Here is a 16,396-nt window from a genome sequence, read left to right on the forward strand (position 1 = left end):
ATAGACTTACATGTTAAGACAAGTGACACCGGACCATATCAACTTAACATGTACTGACAACGGACATTTTGCTTATAAATGTCAAGTTCTCATATAGTATGCGTTCTGCAAAAGGCTGTAATATGTCAAATGAAATGAAAATGGAGCAACTGTTCAAACTAAGAAATTAAAATGTTTTTTTTTAAATAAACTGACGACGAAAAATATTTTTTTTTTCACCGAAACATCCATGCTTTTACACTATGGTATGTGTTTGCCAATCAAAACTACTCGGGATATGTTTAGTATAACAGAGACGTGAATGTTTGTCGTGAATACTGAATGCTGTATCTGTTCCCCAGTACTTAAGTGTATCCCTGGAATTGAATAAAAACATGAATTTTTATGCATTCAGTAAAAATTCTTGTATATTTTGAATGACACCGGACGGGCATTATCTTAACCTCACCTGTGAGGTCATGACAACGAACAATTTTAGTGCTTAACTTTAAAGGTCTCTCTGACAACGGTACACTAAAGGAACTGAAGTGTGGCCGCACAATATGTTTTCCTATGTATTTTTATGATGAGCAAAGAAATCTCGTATGGTGTAAAACTTAGGCCTAAGTTTGACCTAACCATACTGAACATAGGCGAAGGAGTACGAATGGGGGGGGGGGGATTCCCCCTAGTGAAAAGGAGCAAGAGTACCTTCGTGCCAACTTTTTGGGTTGGAATAGTAAATACTTCCCAAAAAATGTTGGATATTCTTACGATTATGGTCTATTTTTCTCTCCCCCCCCCCCCCCCCCCCCCACAATCTATACACAAGCGATTTAAGTGATGCGGAAAACATTGTTCTGTTCTTGAAGGTTTTAACTTTTACAGTATTTCCGATATCCGTAAAAGGGGGAGGGTTACTCAGGGTAGGCGTTAATTTACGCGTACTTGGTGACGACAATGCGGTCATGCTAACGCATAAAAGAATTGGTTGTATAGTGTGTTAATTGAAGTCAACTACTTGCTTTCCTGTGTGCGTTGCATTAAAGGCCAGAGCAAGGATTTAGCGTGTTCGTTTCGAATCGATCAGCTGTTCACGAAACTGTTGTCACATATAAGTGCTAGATATGGGGGACACTCACTTACTAGCGACCAAATCAGAATATCAAGAAAATCAACAGAGGTGCTTTGACTTTGCTGCAGAGAGGGAAAATTCTGTAAAATCTTTGCTTACTTCTCTTTCTGTACGAGACTCTGGAGATATGAAAAAGCAGGCAGATCAACAATGTGACACTACGAGGAATAACATGGATGGACTGAGCTCAGAGAAACTTCTCCAGGAGAAATTGTCCAGTAACTACAAAGACATACTTGGTGAACTAGGTGAAGATCCTACAAGAGCAGGTCTTCTAAAAACCCCAGAAAGGGCAGCAAAAGCTCTGATGTTTTTCACAAAAGGATACAGGGAAAGTATGAACGGTGAGTAATTGACAATTTCCTTCATCCTGTTTATGTTCTAATATGTTATGATTATTAGAGATGTTGGATTATAATTTAGTTTACAAAGTTTATTTTAAACTACATTAGCAATATAATTTCTTTTCTACTATGTACCTAGTCATTCATGTATTAACATATTACAGCATTTATTTTTTAATTACATGTCGAATTGAACCCCCCACCTTTACACCTTTTGTCGGCTTGTCTTGAGTATTATTGTGCTGCTATTGTATATCAGCTTTTATTGGCATGGTAATTAATGTACAAGGACTGTGAAAAACACAAGTTGGTAATTTGTATAGTTTTGTTAAAACTGGGATTTGGTCAATATATATGGGAACTGATAAACAGTAATTAATGGTCTTGTTTAACCACTTTAGATAATAATAATAATAATAATAATAAGCATACGAAAACTGATATTAAAAAAAAAACAATCAATTGGTAAATTTACCCTGTATATGAAAGACACCACAGAAAGTTATTGTGCACAGTTGCATTTAAACGATTATTAATAGACTGATATGAGTGCACTAACTATTGAATCATAAAAAAATCACTTCTGAAATGACTTGAAATGTTTCATTGTCTATCATCATGAACCAATTATTTTGCAGTTGCTAATATGAATGCAAATTTAGTTGTTTAATATGCATATAAGCATTATTTTTGTCCTGTGCAGCATATAAATTTTAGCATTAACAGCTAGTGTTTGATTTTGGTTCGGAGTAATTCAGCCAAAATGCTTTTAGAGCTCTACCTAGCTTAACCTTTAATTGATACTAGGTGATGAAGGCTTCTCTTGTTTTTTTAGATTTCTACCTAGCTTACCTTTAATATTAGGTGATGAAGTCTTCTTTAGTCTTTAAGGGTTCTACCTAGCTTATAATACCTTTAATATAGGGCGATGAAGACTTCTGAGTCTTTCAGGGTTCAACCTACCTAGATTAATTATCTTTAATATAAGGCGATGAAGGCTTCTTTAGTCTTTATAGACTCTCCTTCAATATTAGGTGCTGAAGGCTTCTGTGGTTTTTAGAGCTCTACCTAACTTACCTTTAATATTAGGTGCTGAAGGCTTCTGTTGTTTTTTAGAGCTCTACCAAGCTTACCTTTAATATTAAAAATATTTGGTCTGTTGCAAAATCTTGAGTCCAATTATTTCTTTTTCCTTATAGTCATAAAAATAAAATGCATTTGTGACTATTATCAAAAGACTAATGAACTGCAATATTAATTTAAGAACTGAACATCTGTAAACTTTTTTCTAATTTAATGAATATTAACTTAATATATTCTTCAAATGCTAGTGAAGAAGTCATCATTATCCATTGTAAGGTCAGTTTATTTATGAGGACAACTGAAAGGTTTGGAATTTTGGTACAAAAAACGAACCGAAGTTCACTGGCATTAAGTATACAAGTGTCCAAAGCTAATTGCTTCGAGTTCAAGCTATCTGTACGTATTGGCAATTTACACAAGAAATAGGGAATGTGATTGCGAAACAGAAATGTTTAGGAAATCAGTGGGAGAACATCAATATTCATTGATGTAAAGCCATTTACAAGAGGCTGAAAGCCAGGGAGAGGGACAAAAATCAACATCTAAGTCATGACTATTTAGATGGACAGTATTGATTCTATTTAACTTAACAAAAGTATTGATATCAATGCCAATTTTTTGCAAAGGGGATATTGGGTAAGATCTGTTTGGATAACGAGTGGAGGATGGTTCTATATATATGTACAATTTTTCATGTTGCGTCACTTGTGATGACATATGCAAAAACATTCGGCTTTGATTTAGTCTCAAGTTAAATGGGGGTTTTTACTGGCTCTGGAAAACTAGACAGTCTCGATTTAGGGCAATCATTTTCTGACTTTCATCTGATCACTCCCAGATAAACCAATTGATTTTTGAGGAGGATGTATTTATATTGCAATAGAGGCATTTTATGTATAATTGCCTGCGTTGGCGACTTTTTGTTTGGAATTTCAAACAATTTTATTGCAAAATAAAGGACAGCAAATCTTTTTCAATTTGTTTTGTTGAAGCTTTTTAGCACAATTTCTGAAATTAAAATATGTGACAAAGACAGTGACTGACTTTATAACATTGGACAATTTTTGATGATAATGTAAAAGGAGAGAGAGACTTAAGGCCACACCCAGTGCTGCAGTATGTTAAAGTTTTAAAGCCAGGCAGTTTTGCACTGGTCCCATAAAAAAAGAATTTCTTAATCAAATATTTTGATAATTTTTACAATCACAGAAGAAATTTTTGTTAATTAAAAATCAAGAGTTGGCCGCATAGCGCAGTGGTTAGTGCATTTGCTCTTGAGTCAGAGTGTAAGGAGTTGATCTTTATGTTGTGGGTTTGATTCCACTGTGCAAGGTGGAGACCAATCCTTTGGATGAGACCATATAAACCGAGGCCCTGTGTCGCAGTAGGTGCTGGCACGAAAAAGATCCCTTACTGCTCAAAGGCCGTAAGTGCCAGGTACAGGTCTAAATTTGCAGCCCTCCACCAGCAAGTGGTGGCTTCTCAATTTGAGTGAAAAATTCTCGAAAGGGACGTTAAACAACAAACAAACAAAAATCAAGAGCAGATTTTGCAATGGCTTATAGATTATACATTTAGATAAAACTAAAATCATCTTAATATTTATTTTGTTCCAGAAGAAAGATTCAATTTAATGTTTAAATTTCCATGTTGTGTATAATGGCAAAGAGAAGGTAAAATTTCTTGGTGTTATATTTGAAAATCTTTTAAGTAGTGAAAGTATTGTTGAATCAATTGTTCAGAGTTAATAACTGTACTAGCTAGTGGCAAGCCTAATTTTTAGGTACATTTTGTAAAAAGATTCTTTGTTCAGCACTGTATACCGGTATATGTCATATTGATTATGCTTGCAGTGCAGGTTATTCAGGGCTTTTTAAGACCAAATTACAAATGTATCAAATTAATAGTTTGATTTATTTTGAATTTGGGTTCACAATCTAACTATAATTCAGTTCTCAGCCAAGGATATATTTTAAATATACAAGATAAGATGTCTCAGCTCAGAAAACCATGTATTTAATGTTTTTTCAAGGACAAGTCCCTTCTTGTCCTGCTGAAAAGATTTTAATTCAGTCTAATTTTAGTACTTATCAATTACTAGATCGTCCAGATTTTGCAATACCAGCTGTATGTATTGATCAGCTGGACAGAGTAATCCATTGTCAAATTCGGTATAAAAACAATGACTTGATTTAAGAATTGGTATGAAACATACAGAATGTGACCCAGCGATAGTTTGTATTTGCAAACAAGGTCATTATATCATATTTTTATTCTCTTCATTTTCATCAAAATTATCTTTGACATAAAGAATACCATCTAGTTAAGCTCAGGTTATTCCAATTTTCAAAGCAAAAAAATTTTTTTTGCTTTAAATTTAAACAAAGAATTAAATGCTAAGAGAAGTTCATCTTTCTTGAAAAAAATGTTGTTTCTATATTTAACATAGATAATATTGACAAATGTAGAATTTGTATACTAATTTTTTTTGTCATATTCTTAATCCATGATCATGCTTTAGTTAGCAGCTCTAAGGATTTACTTTCAATGTCCAATGTATTTATCCACCCTTTTCAATAATTTTAATGTTATTTGTCAAAAATCAAGTTAAAAAATTATTCAGATTTCCAAGACTACACTTTTATGCAGCACAAGAATTGGATGTATGAGATTTCATACAACACAATAAAGAGAGACAAATATTATAGATCTGAGGCCAATTGCTCAAAGATCAAGGTCCATATGTCAAGATCAGTCAGCACACTGCAGTAGCAGGAGCCTGTACATTTTCTAATGACATCAATGTTTATGGTGGTTTTTAATATTTTACCTGTAGTGTCATCTAAATAAATATTACTGTAGTTGAGGCCGACAATGGAAAACTAAAAATGGGTAAAGTTTATGTTTGATATTTTCATTTGAGCTAGTTATAACTGTCTTAACTGATCATTATTTAGAAAAAAAGAGATCCAGACCATAATGAAAACAAAAAGTGATGCTGTATTTTAAAAACCAGAAAGCAAAACCCTAAAGTCTTTTCATTCATACTGTTATGAATATATGATTGCAGATGTTTTGAATGATGCCATATTTGATGAGGACCATGATGAAATGGTGATAGTGAAGGATATAGAGATGTTTTCTATGTGTGAACATCATATGGTGCCTTTTATGGGGAAGGTCAGTATTCCATCATTCTTGATTCATCACTGTAAAGTGTATTATTTTCAGGTGTTGGTGTACAATACTTTCCTGTGTCAAAATCCATAAAAAGAAATCAACTGTGTTCATTAAGATATCAATAAAATGTATATCTCTTTTCAGGTGTCCATAGGATATTTACCAAACAAGCGGGTTCTTGGTTTAAGTAAACTAGCTAGGTAATTACTCCAGGCTTCATGATTTTCATAACAATTTGTTTTCTTCAAAAAAAAAAAAATACAGATATGGTAATTTGAAAGTGCAGAATAATTGGATGATGGCAACTTGAATTTATTTCTAGAGAAATTTAATCAAATGAAAATTTACATATCCACATTTAATGCTTGAAAACATTTTGATAAAGAAAAAATATCAAACATTTGAAAATAATTCTATTTTAAGTAAAAATGTTTCACTTGAAACATACCTCAGCATCACTTCACTGAAATGTCTTTAATTGGCATTAAATCATTCTATAAATATGTATATATGTGAATTCAAACTATTATTTAATAAAAAAAAAATGAATGTTAATTTAGGGTATGTTCTATCTTCTCCAGAATTGTTGAAGTATTCAGTAGAAGACTGCAAGGTAAAATTGTTTGTTTTTTTTAAATTCTCAGTTTTATAGATTTTTTAGATTTCCTGGTAGAAGAACATATTATTTTTCTATTAACTCTTTATTAAAAGTTTTGCATAAAAGGGATTTCAGAACACAATATTAATCATTAACTTAATCCATTGGACATCAAATTGCATCAAATCATTAAACACTTTTTCAGAACTTCACCAAAACTGCTGCCCCATTTTGAAAATGTCTGAGTGATACTTTGGTGGTTTTTATTATACCTTAAATTTGCTGGTATTCCCCAGAATGTAAATGATTAATTTGCTTAATCACTAAAATTCAATTGAATTCACTATTGTCTGCAAAAAATGGACCCTGTTATATAAGATCAAGCTTTGACACTGACCTAAATCAACTAATACATGTATTGGTAGAGATAATGTAGAGAACAAATTAGCAAACAGCTTTAAATATTCTATCAGCAGCATTGTAGCAAGACAATAGATCTAAGGTTATAACTTTAATATCAATTTAATTAAAGAGTTAAGGTATATATCAGTGAGAGAATAAGAAAGAATCTAATTCCCTTTATCAGACTTATTTCTCTTTTGATTTTCCTCTGGAAATAGATTTAATCTTGGAAATCAGAATTGTGCTATGACTCCTGTAATGATGTAGTAAGAGCTATATACTTTGCACATATAAAAGTCAGAATTTCCATACACGCTATTAAACCATTATGGTCAATGATGAAAAAAAATAGGATAAACTGTATATGAAAAAAATCCACATTTAATGTTATTTAAAACCAGTATTGATTTTGGTTGACAGCATGCACAGAGACTACAAGCAGTATAGAGAAAACAAATAATTCAAAGTTCCCCATTTTCAAAATTTTCATGAAATTTTGAATACAAATATAGTGCCACCAAGCCTACTTGGATTATCACTCAGACGATGTACTTGAAAGTAGTAGCTTAATTTGGCATATATACAATATAAGCTGGCTTGTGCTCTGTGGTAGTGCCTTTTTAAAGTTCATGGAAATTGAATAAAGGTGTATAATAATTCACAGGCCTGTAGCAATGGTTTCAAAAGTTTGGGGGGGGGGGAACTTCCCAAAGAATCTGACAAGCAAAAAAAAGCTAATTTTTGTCCAAATCCTGGAATTTACCAGTGCTTGACCTTACAAGATCAAAAAGTGTGTATGTTTGTGTTGGTGGGGTGGGGGGTGGGTGGGGGACCAGCTTTTAAAGGAAATTTTACTATAGCAAAAACTATACTCAGAAAAAGGGGGAGCAGCCCCCCCCCCCTTTCTAAGGGCCTGATACAGATATTGGACAAATTTATGTCCTTTCAGTAATTTTTGTGTATGCTTCACTTAAAATCGATTCCAATTTTGAAACTTGCTATTTACTTGTGCTTGATTATAATTTTAATTTCATTGTACAGTGTATTTTTAGCTCACCTGAGCTGAAAGCTCAAGTGAGCTTTTCTGATCACATTTTGTCTGTAGTCCGTCTGTCTGTCTGTCTGTCTGTCTGTCCGTCTGTCCGTCGGTCTGTAAACTTTTCACATTTTCGACTTCTTCTCCAGAACCACTGGGACAATTTCAACCAAACTTGCCACAAAGCATCCTTGGGTGAAGGGGGTTCAAGTTTGTTCAAATGAAGGGCCACGCCCTCTTCCAAGGGGAGATAATGAAGAATTGGTGAAAATTTGGTGTCATCTTTTAAAAATCTTCTTCTCAAGAACCATTGAGCCAGAAAAGTTTATACTTATGTGAAACCTTCATTACATAGTGTAGATTCAAGTTTGTTCAAATCATGACCCCCTGGGGTAGGGTTGGGCTACAATGGGGGATCAGAGTTTTACATAGGAATATATAGGGAAAATCTTTAAAAATCTTCTTCTCAAGAACAACAAAGCCACAATTAGTCATATTGATATGGAATCATCCTCAGGTAGTGTAGATTCAAGTTTGTTCAGATCATGACCCCCAGGGGTAGGTTGGGGCCACAATGGGGGATCAAAGTTTTACATAGGAATATATAGAGAAAATCTTTAAAAATCTTCTTTTCAAGAACATCAAAGCCACAATTAGTCATATTGATATGGAATCATCCTCAGGTAGTGTAGATTCAAATTTGTTCAAATCATGACCCCTGGGGGTAGGGTGGGGCCACAATGAGGGATCAGAGTTTTATATAGGAATATATAGAAAAAAAAATCTTCTTCTCAAGAACCACAGAGTCACAATTAGTCATATTGATATGGAATCATTCTCAGGTTGTGTAGATTCAAGTTTGTTCAAATCATGACCCCTGGGGGTAGGGTGGGGCTACAATGGGGGGATCAAATTTTTACATAGGAACATAAAGGGGAATTCTTTAAAAATCTTCTTCTCGAGAACAACAAAGCCACAATTAGTCATATTGATATGGAATCATCCCCAAATATTGTAGATTCAAGCTTGTTCAAGGCATCCTCCAGCAGTAGGGTGGGGCCATAATGGGGGATCAAAGTTTAACAAAAGATCATATACAGGAAATATCTTTAAAAATCTTCTTCATTCTCAAGAACAACAAAGCCATGATCAGTCATATTGATATGGAAGCATCCTCAGGTAGTGTACATTCAAGTTTGTTCAAATCATGCAATCATGAACCCCCCCCCCCCCCCCAAGCAGGGTAGGGTGTTAGACATATCTAAAATTCTGTTTTAAAGAATAGCAAAATCATGATTAGTTATATGAAGATAGAAGCATCCTCAGAAGGTTTATATTCAATTTCATTCAGAACATGGCACCTTGGGGTAGGGTATGCCTAGAACAGGCGATTAAAGCTTTATACATGAATATATAGGAGAAATATAGGAGAAGAAATCTGCTGACGAAGAACAGCAGGGCCATATTGATTCAGGTGAGCGTTGTGGCCCATGGGCCTCTTGTTTTTAAAAATAAATTGAAAATGGATTGGACAGCAGGCACTGCATTGCTGCATTGTAAGTCCTCCTCTGCTTGTTTACAAAGTGTTCCAGTGTTTTTAAAAGAGAGTTAAAAGGAGGCAAAAAGTTGCTGAACTTACTGTCACAGTGGTTTAAGAAATACCAAATTCATTTATGTTATTTATGATAAAGGAGATTTAATTCGTGGTTGTCAGTTTTATGAATTTTTTGATGGAAATCTGTTTGCTGCGAAATAGTTATCTATGTTACAACTATTAATTTAAATATTAAACCAAAATTTAAAATAAGAGATACCCAATTATATTTCATATCAAATTTTAGGTGTCTGGTATAATCTTCAAATGTGAAATGGTAAATATTTTTAGTACATAGAAAACCCATTGCTTACTAATATTTAATGCATTTTATTGCATAATTATAAGAATTTGAATATTTTATAAACTTTTTATGCATTTTGCAAACTTATTTTATGAAAAAAAAATCTCAAATGATATTTTGATAAACATTTTGTTTTAAAGATATTTCTTTTCTTGAAAATATTGGAGCATGACTATGTTCACCTGAAATAATTTTGACGAGAGCTATCTATTTATAGATTAGTAAACTTTTTTTTTGAGTAAGGGTGTGTAAGAAAAAAGCATGAAAAGATGAATTTATAATTATCCTCAGAAAAAAATGTGCATGGAAAATAGTTTCTATTTGACTCTTTGCCAAGTTTGACTTGTTCTATAGTGTATAAAATTATTAATGACAACATAGCATGAGAATTACTTGGACATTATCCAAGATTAGAATAGACTTCTATCTTCAATTTTTCTTCCAATTTTATCAAATTTATCCTTATAACAGTATTTATTCCTTTAATGCTTTAATTTTTTATGCATGATACCTGTATATTATTGCTTTGTTTTTAGGGCACCTTAGTCACTTAAGTGATCTATTATTATCTGTTCTTGTAAACCGTTCACGGTAGCTCAGTCGGTAGAGCGCTCGCTCCGTGATCGGGAGGTCGTGAAATCGAATCTTGGCCTCGACTGACCCAAGTCGATAAAAAATGGGTAGCAACTGTTCCTTCGCCATGCGCTCGACACTTTGAAGTGAAAGTTGCGGGTCCTTCGGATGAAACCTTAAAAACCGAGGTCCCGTGTCAGGCAGGCAATAGCACGATAAAGATCCCTCACTGCTCAATGGCCCTGAGTGCCGAGTAAAGGTCAAAATTTGAAGCCCTTCACCGGTTTATGGTGATGTCTCTATATGAATGAAAAATTCTCGAATGGGACGTAAAACAACATACAATCAATCAATCAAATTGTTCTTGTCCATCATCGTGTGTTTTTTTTTTTAAATTTAACATTTCAGCTTCTTCTGAATGGCAATACAAGTTTCAACTATTTTAATTTATCATCTATGGACAAAGATTAAGAAATTTTATAGTGAATTTCAGAAAGTTGGGGCCAAAGAAACAAAAAAAATATGCAATATCTTCAAAAAAGTAAACTTCTGAGCATCTAGAGCAGGCAAACTCTTTTCATGATTGTATTGAGCAGTATGCATGATTTTAACATGATTAAAACAAGCAGTTCGCGTATTACATAAAATTGTGAAATTCACATCAGGCTCTACTGCAGATCTGTACTCACTGGTCTGAAAAAATGGGATGGATGACCAGAGAGCTACAGTGCCACACATTGAAACAATTGTATATTTACTGCACACAAAAATATGCATTGGTTGTCAATTTATTTCTCTGTATACTGTAAAAGTAGAAACGTTGACTATGAGGAAACATTGACGAAATTGAGAATTTCTAATAATCGTCAAAGATTCCACTCATCAGCTTTCACATCACTGTTAAAGACCATTATGAAATACTAGTAGATCGTCAAAGTTTCCACTCACCATTTTTTTCTAATGTACCGAAATCGTCAAACTTTCAACACTTCAATATATCCACTTTTACAGTATTTCAATATACATGTATTACTAACAAAAATATTCCTAACTATTTCTTTTACTACTTCCACAACAAAACTGCATGCACAAGTCATGCACAAAGCAATTTTAGAATGAATTATCTTGCCACCAAAATGGCAGTATAAATAGGTGACATTTTTTATGGTCTCATTTTCATGCCCTAGAGGGCTATTATCAATGGATTTGGGGAATATTTTGTTATGGAAGTAGTAAAAGAATATGCTAGGAACACACAGTTAGTAATATTTTGAGATGGCAGCCCAAATATACAGAGAAATAAACTGAGAAAACAGCGCACTTTTTTGTGCGCAAGAAATATACACTTTTTTCAATGGGTGGCTCTGTAGCTCTCTGGTCGTCCATCCCAATTTTTTCAGACCAGCGAGCTACGGAAGTGCAGCTAATCAGGCCCTAGATTAATTCATACGCCAGGATGAGGCTAATTTGGTCACATATTTAAAAACTTCTTCACTCTAGAGCAACTAGGAGACAAACCTTATGCAATGTGAAATTGAACAGAGTACACTACCAAACTGTAAAATCATGATTATGAGATCGAGTCAAAGGTGAGGCATGGTTGGTCATACCCAGAGAAATTCATGATACTCAGGTGACCACCAAGGCCTATTAGCTTCTTGTTTATTTAGAATACCTTTTGTATAAAAGTTTTTATAATGTTATGTTATGTTTCATTATTTCTTTTACACAGGTATTCAGATTTAGTTTTTTCCTATTAATTTATGCTATAATTCAGTTAAAGATCCTTTGTATTATTACTTCTTAATTTGTCTAAAGATGAAAGAATTTTCAAGCTAGTTATTCCAGAGCTTGCCATAAAATACTCTAATTAAGAAAGAATGGGTTTTTTTTTCCAGAAACATATGTTACATATTTTAAATTTCACTGCTCTATGACTTGAGCATAGGTCCGTGATCTTGCTTCCCTACCATGTTTTAGCCTTTGCAGACTTTGCCTTTACTATACGTTTCTATTATTTCTTTTCTTGGCATTATCATTTATTTGCCATGTCTTGATTTTAGAATTACCTCTACAGAGGATTACATGTAATTTCCAAGCAAGATCTTGCAGCACACACTTACATCTTCTGTGGAAGGCGTTTTTTAGTATAAAGTCCTCTGAGGAGTATGGCCATAGTGACAAAAGCATGACGTGCACAACATACACCATGTCAAATTTATACAGTTCTTTCCTTCTCTATTTTGGACTAAAACACTTTCAAATTCACTTCCCTTTACTTTCTGCGACTCTCAGACATCTTATGGCTTTGTCATAGTTTTGCCCACAGCACTAGTTCTGCATTCTACTGCTGAAGAGACGTGTTGAAATACTCTTCTTTGTACTTTGTTAATTAGTTTCATATAGTGCTGTTTTAGTTAGACATCATTGCAAAATCGTCACCAAAGTAAAGATCATCCAGCTGGAAGATCAACCTTATCTGGATGACAGTTCTCTTTGTACCCGTATCCATGCTTTTTCTTCTACAGAATGTCAATTTTTATTTGGAATGCCAAATAAAAAGATTTTTGAAACCCTTTTTCCTGTCAAGTAATTTAGTCAGCTGGTCATTAGAGTGGATGGTTTTTAAGGTCAGATGATTTGCTCCTTAATAATATATAATTTTTCTTATGATTTTGTCATTTAGGTATTGCTTCTTAACGTTAACTCGTAAGAAATTGAGGTGACTTTCCAGGCATTTGTGCAAGATACGAGAGGATGGTGTTTTCCATATAATCCTTTTGGGAATAAATTACCAGTATAACAGTTTTTGCTGTTTTGATTATTTTAAGAACAATTAGAAAACAGTTGAGAAATCGCAAGATAATTATAATTTTGAATATTTTTTTTATAGATTATGAAGAGATACAAAAGAGAGTTTTGAGGAACACATTGTCTGACCTTAAATTAACAAGGGGGTGTGGCCTAATTAATATAGTATATTATATATTATATAATATAGTATATTAAAAATATTATTGTAATGAGTAAACATGTTCAGAATCTTTCATGTATTTCTATGTATCTACAGTTGAATATTGTCATGCATACATAATGTTTCATAACACTTTCAACATTACTTAAGTTATATTTATTTAATTTTCATATGCCATCTTCATGACTAAAATACGTACAGTGTACTAGTACTGGTAATATATACATTGGATATATTTCAATAAAAACAGTTGTATATTTTAAGAGTTATATAAATTTCCTTTAAGTTGCTACACTGATAAAATATTTGACCAAGATATTACAATTTTGGTGTAAAATTACATATAGACGTTCAAACTTTTCAGTTCAAGAAAGATTGACGAAGCAGATTGCTGTGGCACTCACAGAAGCTGTGCAGCCAGCAGGTGTGGGAGTTGTTATAGAAGCTACGTAAGTATATTAATACCTGATGGTTATCCTGGTTAGCCAGACAGCCTGCAGGAGTAGGAGTTCCTATCGGAGTTTTGTAAGTATCTGAACAGATTTTATTATCCTAGTTATTGTACAGCTAGTCGGAGTAGTTGTTATCAAAGCTACGTAAGTATTTAAACGGCTCATAGTTATCCTGGAGGAGTAGAGGTTAACAAAGCTATGTAAGTATCTAAACAATTTATGTTTATCATGGTTAGATGTACACATGTTAGGCCAGCAGGAGTGAGGTTGTTATTGAAGCTTGGTAAGTATCTAAACGGCTTTATGATTATCCTGGATCAGGAATGGGAGTTGTTATTGAAGGTACGTAAGTATCTAAGCAACTTAATATGTTTATCATGGTAGTTGTTAAGCCAGCAGGAGTTGAAGTTGTTATTGAAGCTTGGTAAGTTCTAAACGGCTTATGATTATCCTGGAGAATGGGAGTTGTTATTGAAGCTACGTGAGTATCTAAACAGCTGAATGTCATGACTACTGTATTGAGAAGATTGAAACAAATCCCAGTAATGCAGGGATGGTCACACATGTGTCTTTTAGAATTACATGAGAAATGACTAGGGATTTTAATTGATAATTTTAATGTCTTACTTCCACCTCCATATGAGCAGGGGAAGCAGGTCTAATGCATGTAATTGTACATATACTTATTACGGATGTACATGCATAAAGGCCCTTTCACAATTGGCGCACGAGCAGACGCGACAAAATATTCGTGCGACTGAAAAAAATTGATTTGGATCGTAAACTATTGCCGAAATAATCGCATATGAAAAAGTGTTCGTACGAAATTTGCAAGATCTAAAGCGAACGTCGTGCGATTCAAACGCATTAAATCTTGCGATATATCTTGCGTCTATATGCGACTGATATACAATGAAAGCGAGAGTTGTAAGATAATACGATAGAATCGCGCGAGTGATCAGGTGATCGGACAACTGAACGTGCGCCAATGCGATTGGACGTGCGGCGCTTGTGCGATCATGCGTTCCATGGTACGAATATTCGTTCGAGTGCATTAAGGCAACGCCCATCAGCCACGCAATTCTAAATTTAGAGAACCTGACACAGTGCTGTAATTTTTCTTATTTCTTCTTATATTTTTATCGTTTAGAATGTGCGTAATTAATTATTGACTGTATTATTATGACAGCAAAGTGTTTTGGCGGTTTGATATCGTATTGGTGTATAAATACAATATATATGGTGTATATATATATATATATATATATATATATATATATATATATATATATATATATATATATATATATATATATATATATATATATATGTATGTATGTATATATATATATAATATTTGCATGGCAAATTGAAGCTGATAAATCGTGCAGTGATAGTAAAACGTTGCAAGATTACACGAGACACGTTGAGCAACAGTCTCATGGTCGCAAAACACTGCTGCGATTCATCTTACGACCTTTAAAAATCGTGCATTACTCTTACGAGTACACAAAACGTTGTAAGGCGTTCGTACTAATGTTCGTGCTTTGCATTGCGATAATTTGGATCGCATTTGGTCGCGTCTGAATAGTGTGCATGTCCACTATTTTGAGGAGACTGATGCGACCACTTAAACGCATGCAACGAATGCGAGACATCGTGCAACGTATGCGAGAGCTCGTGCGAAGCTAAAAAATTCCGATCGCAAAGTGTTGTAAAGTGCTCGTGCTTTCGTGTGAAAGGGCCTTAAGGCGCTGGCTAATGGAAGAGACATTGTAGCGGTAATGTATACTTATAAATGTAGCGATAATGTTTACTTTTTTGTAGCGGTATTGAGTGTATATACCGGTAATGACTATTTTGAAAATGTAGCGGTAATGTTAATGTACTGCACCCATGCAGAGCTATATTGATTAATTACAGATGCAATTTTCAGTCATAAAAGGTACGGGTAATATTTAAATAAAATGCTTGATTATAATTCATTGGTTGTAATTAGTGTTATAAACTTAAATTCAGGACCATTAAAAATAGTTTTTGAGTGAAAACTTTCAAGAACTATTTTCTCCTTTGACATGTCACGACAATTTTTTGTTCATACTGTAGTTCATATCTTGACTTCTGTATTGTGTTTCACAGTTTTTGAACCATTTATGAATATCTGGTATTGGTCCCATTTGTAGACATATGTGCATGGTCATGCGTGGTGTACAGAAGATTAACAGTAAGACTGTGACAAGTACTATGCTGGGTGTCTTCCGAGAAGATCCGAAAACCCGCGAGGAATTCCTCTCTCTCATTAGGTGATAATGGAGAAAGAATTTAAAAGTTGACGTCGACGAAGGACAAAAAATATTTAATTATGTTGCTATATTAGCATTTTGTGTCTATATTCCAAGATTTCTTGACATTCTGTGAAAAAAAAATAATACATGGTGGTGTTTGTACAGTTTTATTATATATTTTACAAAAATGTTGCTTTATAATTTTTTTAAAGGGGGGGGGGGGATTTTACAGGGACATTAGGTATAGATATATTATGTCAATTCTATCAAGCTTATTTTCAGCATTTGCGGTTAAGGGAAAAGTTGACGAATACTGAAGAATTTTAAGAATTTTTACTTTAAAAACTTTTTTATTGCATAATAGTTTTATTCTATCCTATGTAATTTCATACAAAGGCCACGTTTTTACCGATATAAAAATCATTGAACTTGTAGAATTAACAACTTATTTTTCCTA

At 33.6% G+C, this 16,396-nt stretch overlaps 1 protein-coding gene across 2 annotated transcripts; it reads left to right on the forward strand.

Moving 5' to 3' along the window:
• The first annotated feature begins 918 nt into the window (after window positions 1-918).
• On the forward strand, window positions 919-16,127 carry LOC133183757 (GTP cyclohydrolase 1-like). 2 transcript variants are annotated; one of them, XM_061318666.1, is made up of 6 exons: window positions 919-1,458; window positions 5,612-5,721; window positions 5,866-5,921; window positions 6,282-6,334; window positions 13,567-13,651; window positions 15,838-16,127. In XM_061318666.1, exons 1-6 carry the CDS (start codon window positions 1,107-1,109, stop codon window positions 15,959-15,961), a joined length of 780 nt encoding a protein of 259 aa, XP_061174650.1. In that variant the 5' UTR covers window positions 919-1,106; the 3' UTR covers window positions 15,962-16,127. The 2 variants fall into 2 exon arrangements, with proteins under 2 accessions (XP_061174650.1, XP_061174651.1); XM_061318667.1 differs by having other exon boundaries at window positions 6,303-6,334.
• Window positions 16,128-16,396: the final 269 nt, after the last annotated feature.

The sequence above is a fragment of the Saccostrea echinata genome, unplaced genomic scaffold, assembly GCF_033153115.1.
Source record: "Saccostrea echinata isolate AGI-Se365-2 ecotype Australia unplaced genomic scaffold, CSIRO_AGI_Sech_v1 ptg000009l, whole genome shotgun sequence".
In the NCBI taxonomy this organism is placed as follows: domain Eukaryota; kingdom Metazoa; phylum Mollusca; class Bivalvia; order Ostreida; family Ostreidae; genus Saccostrea; species Saccostrea echinata.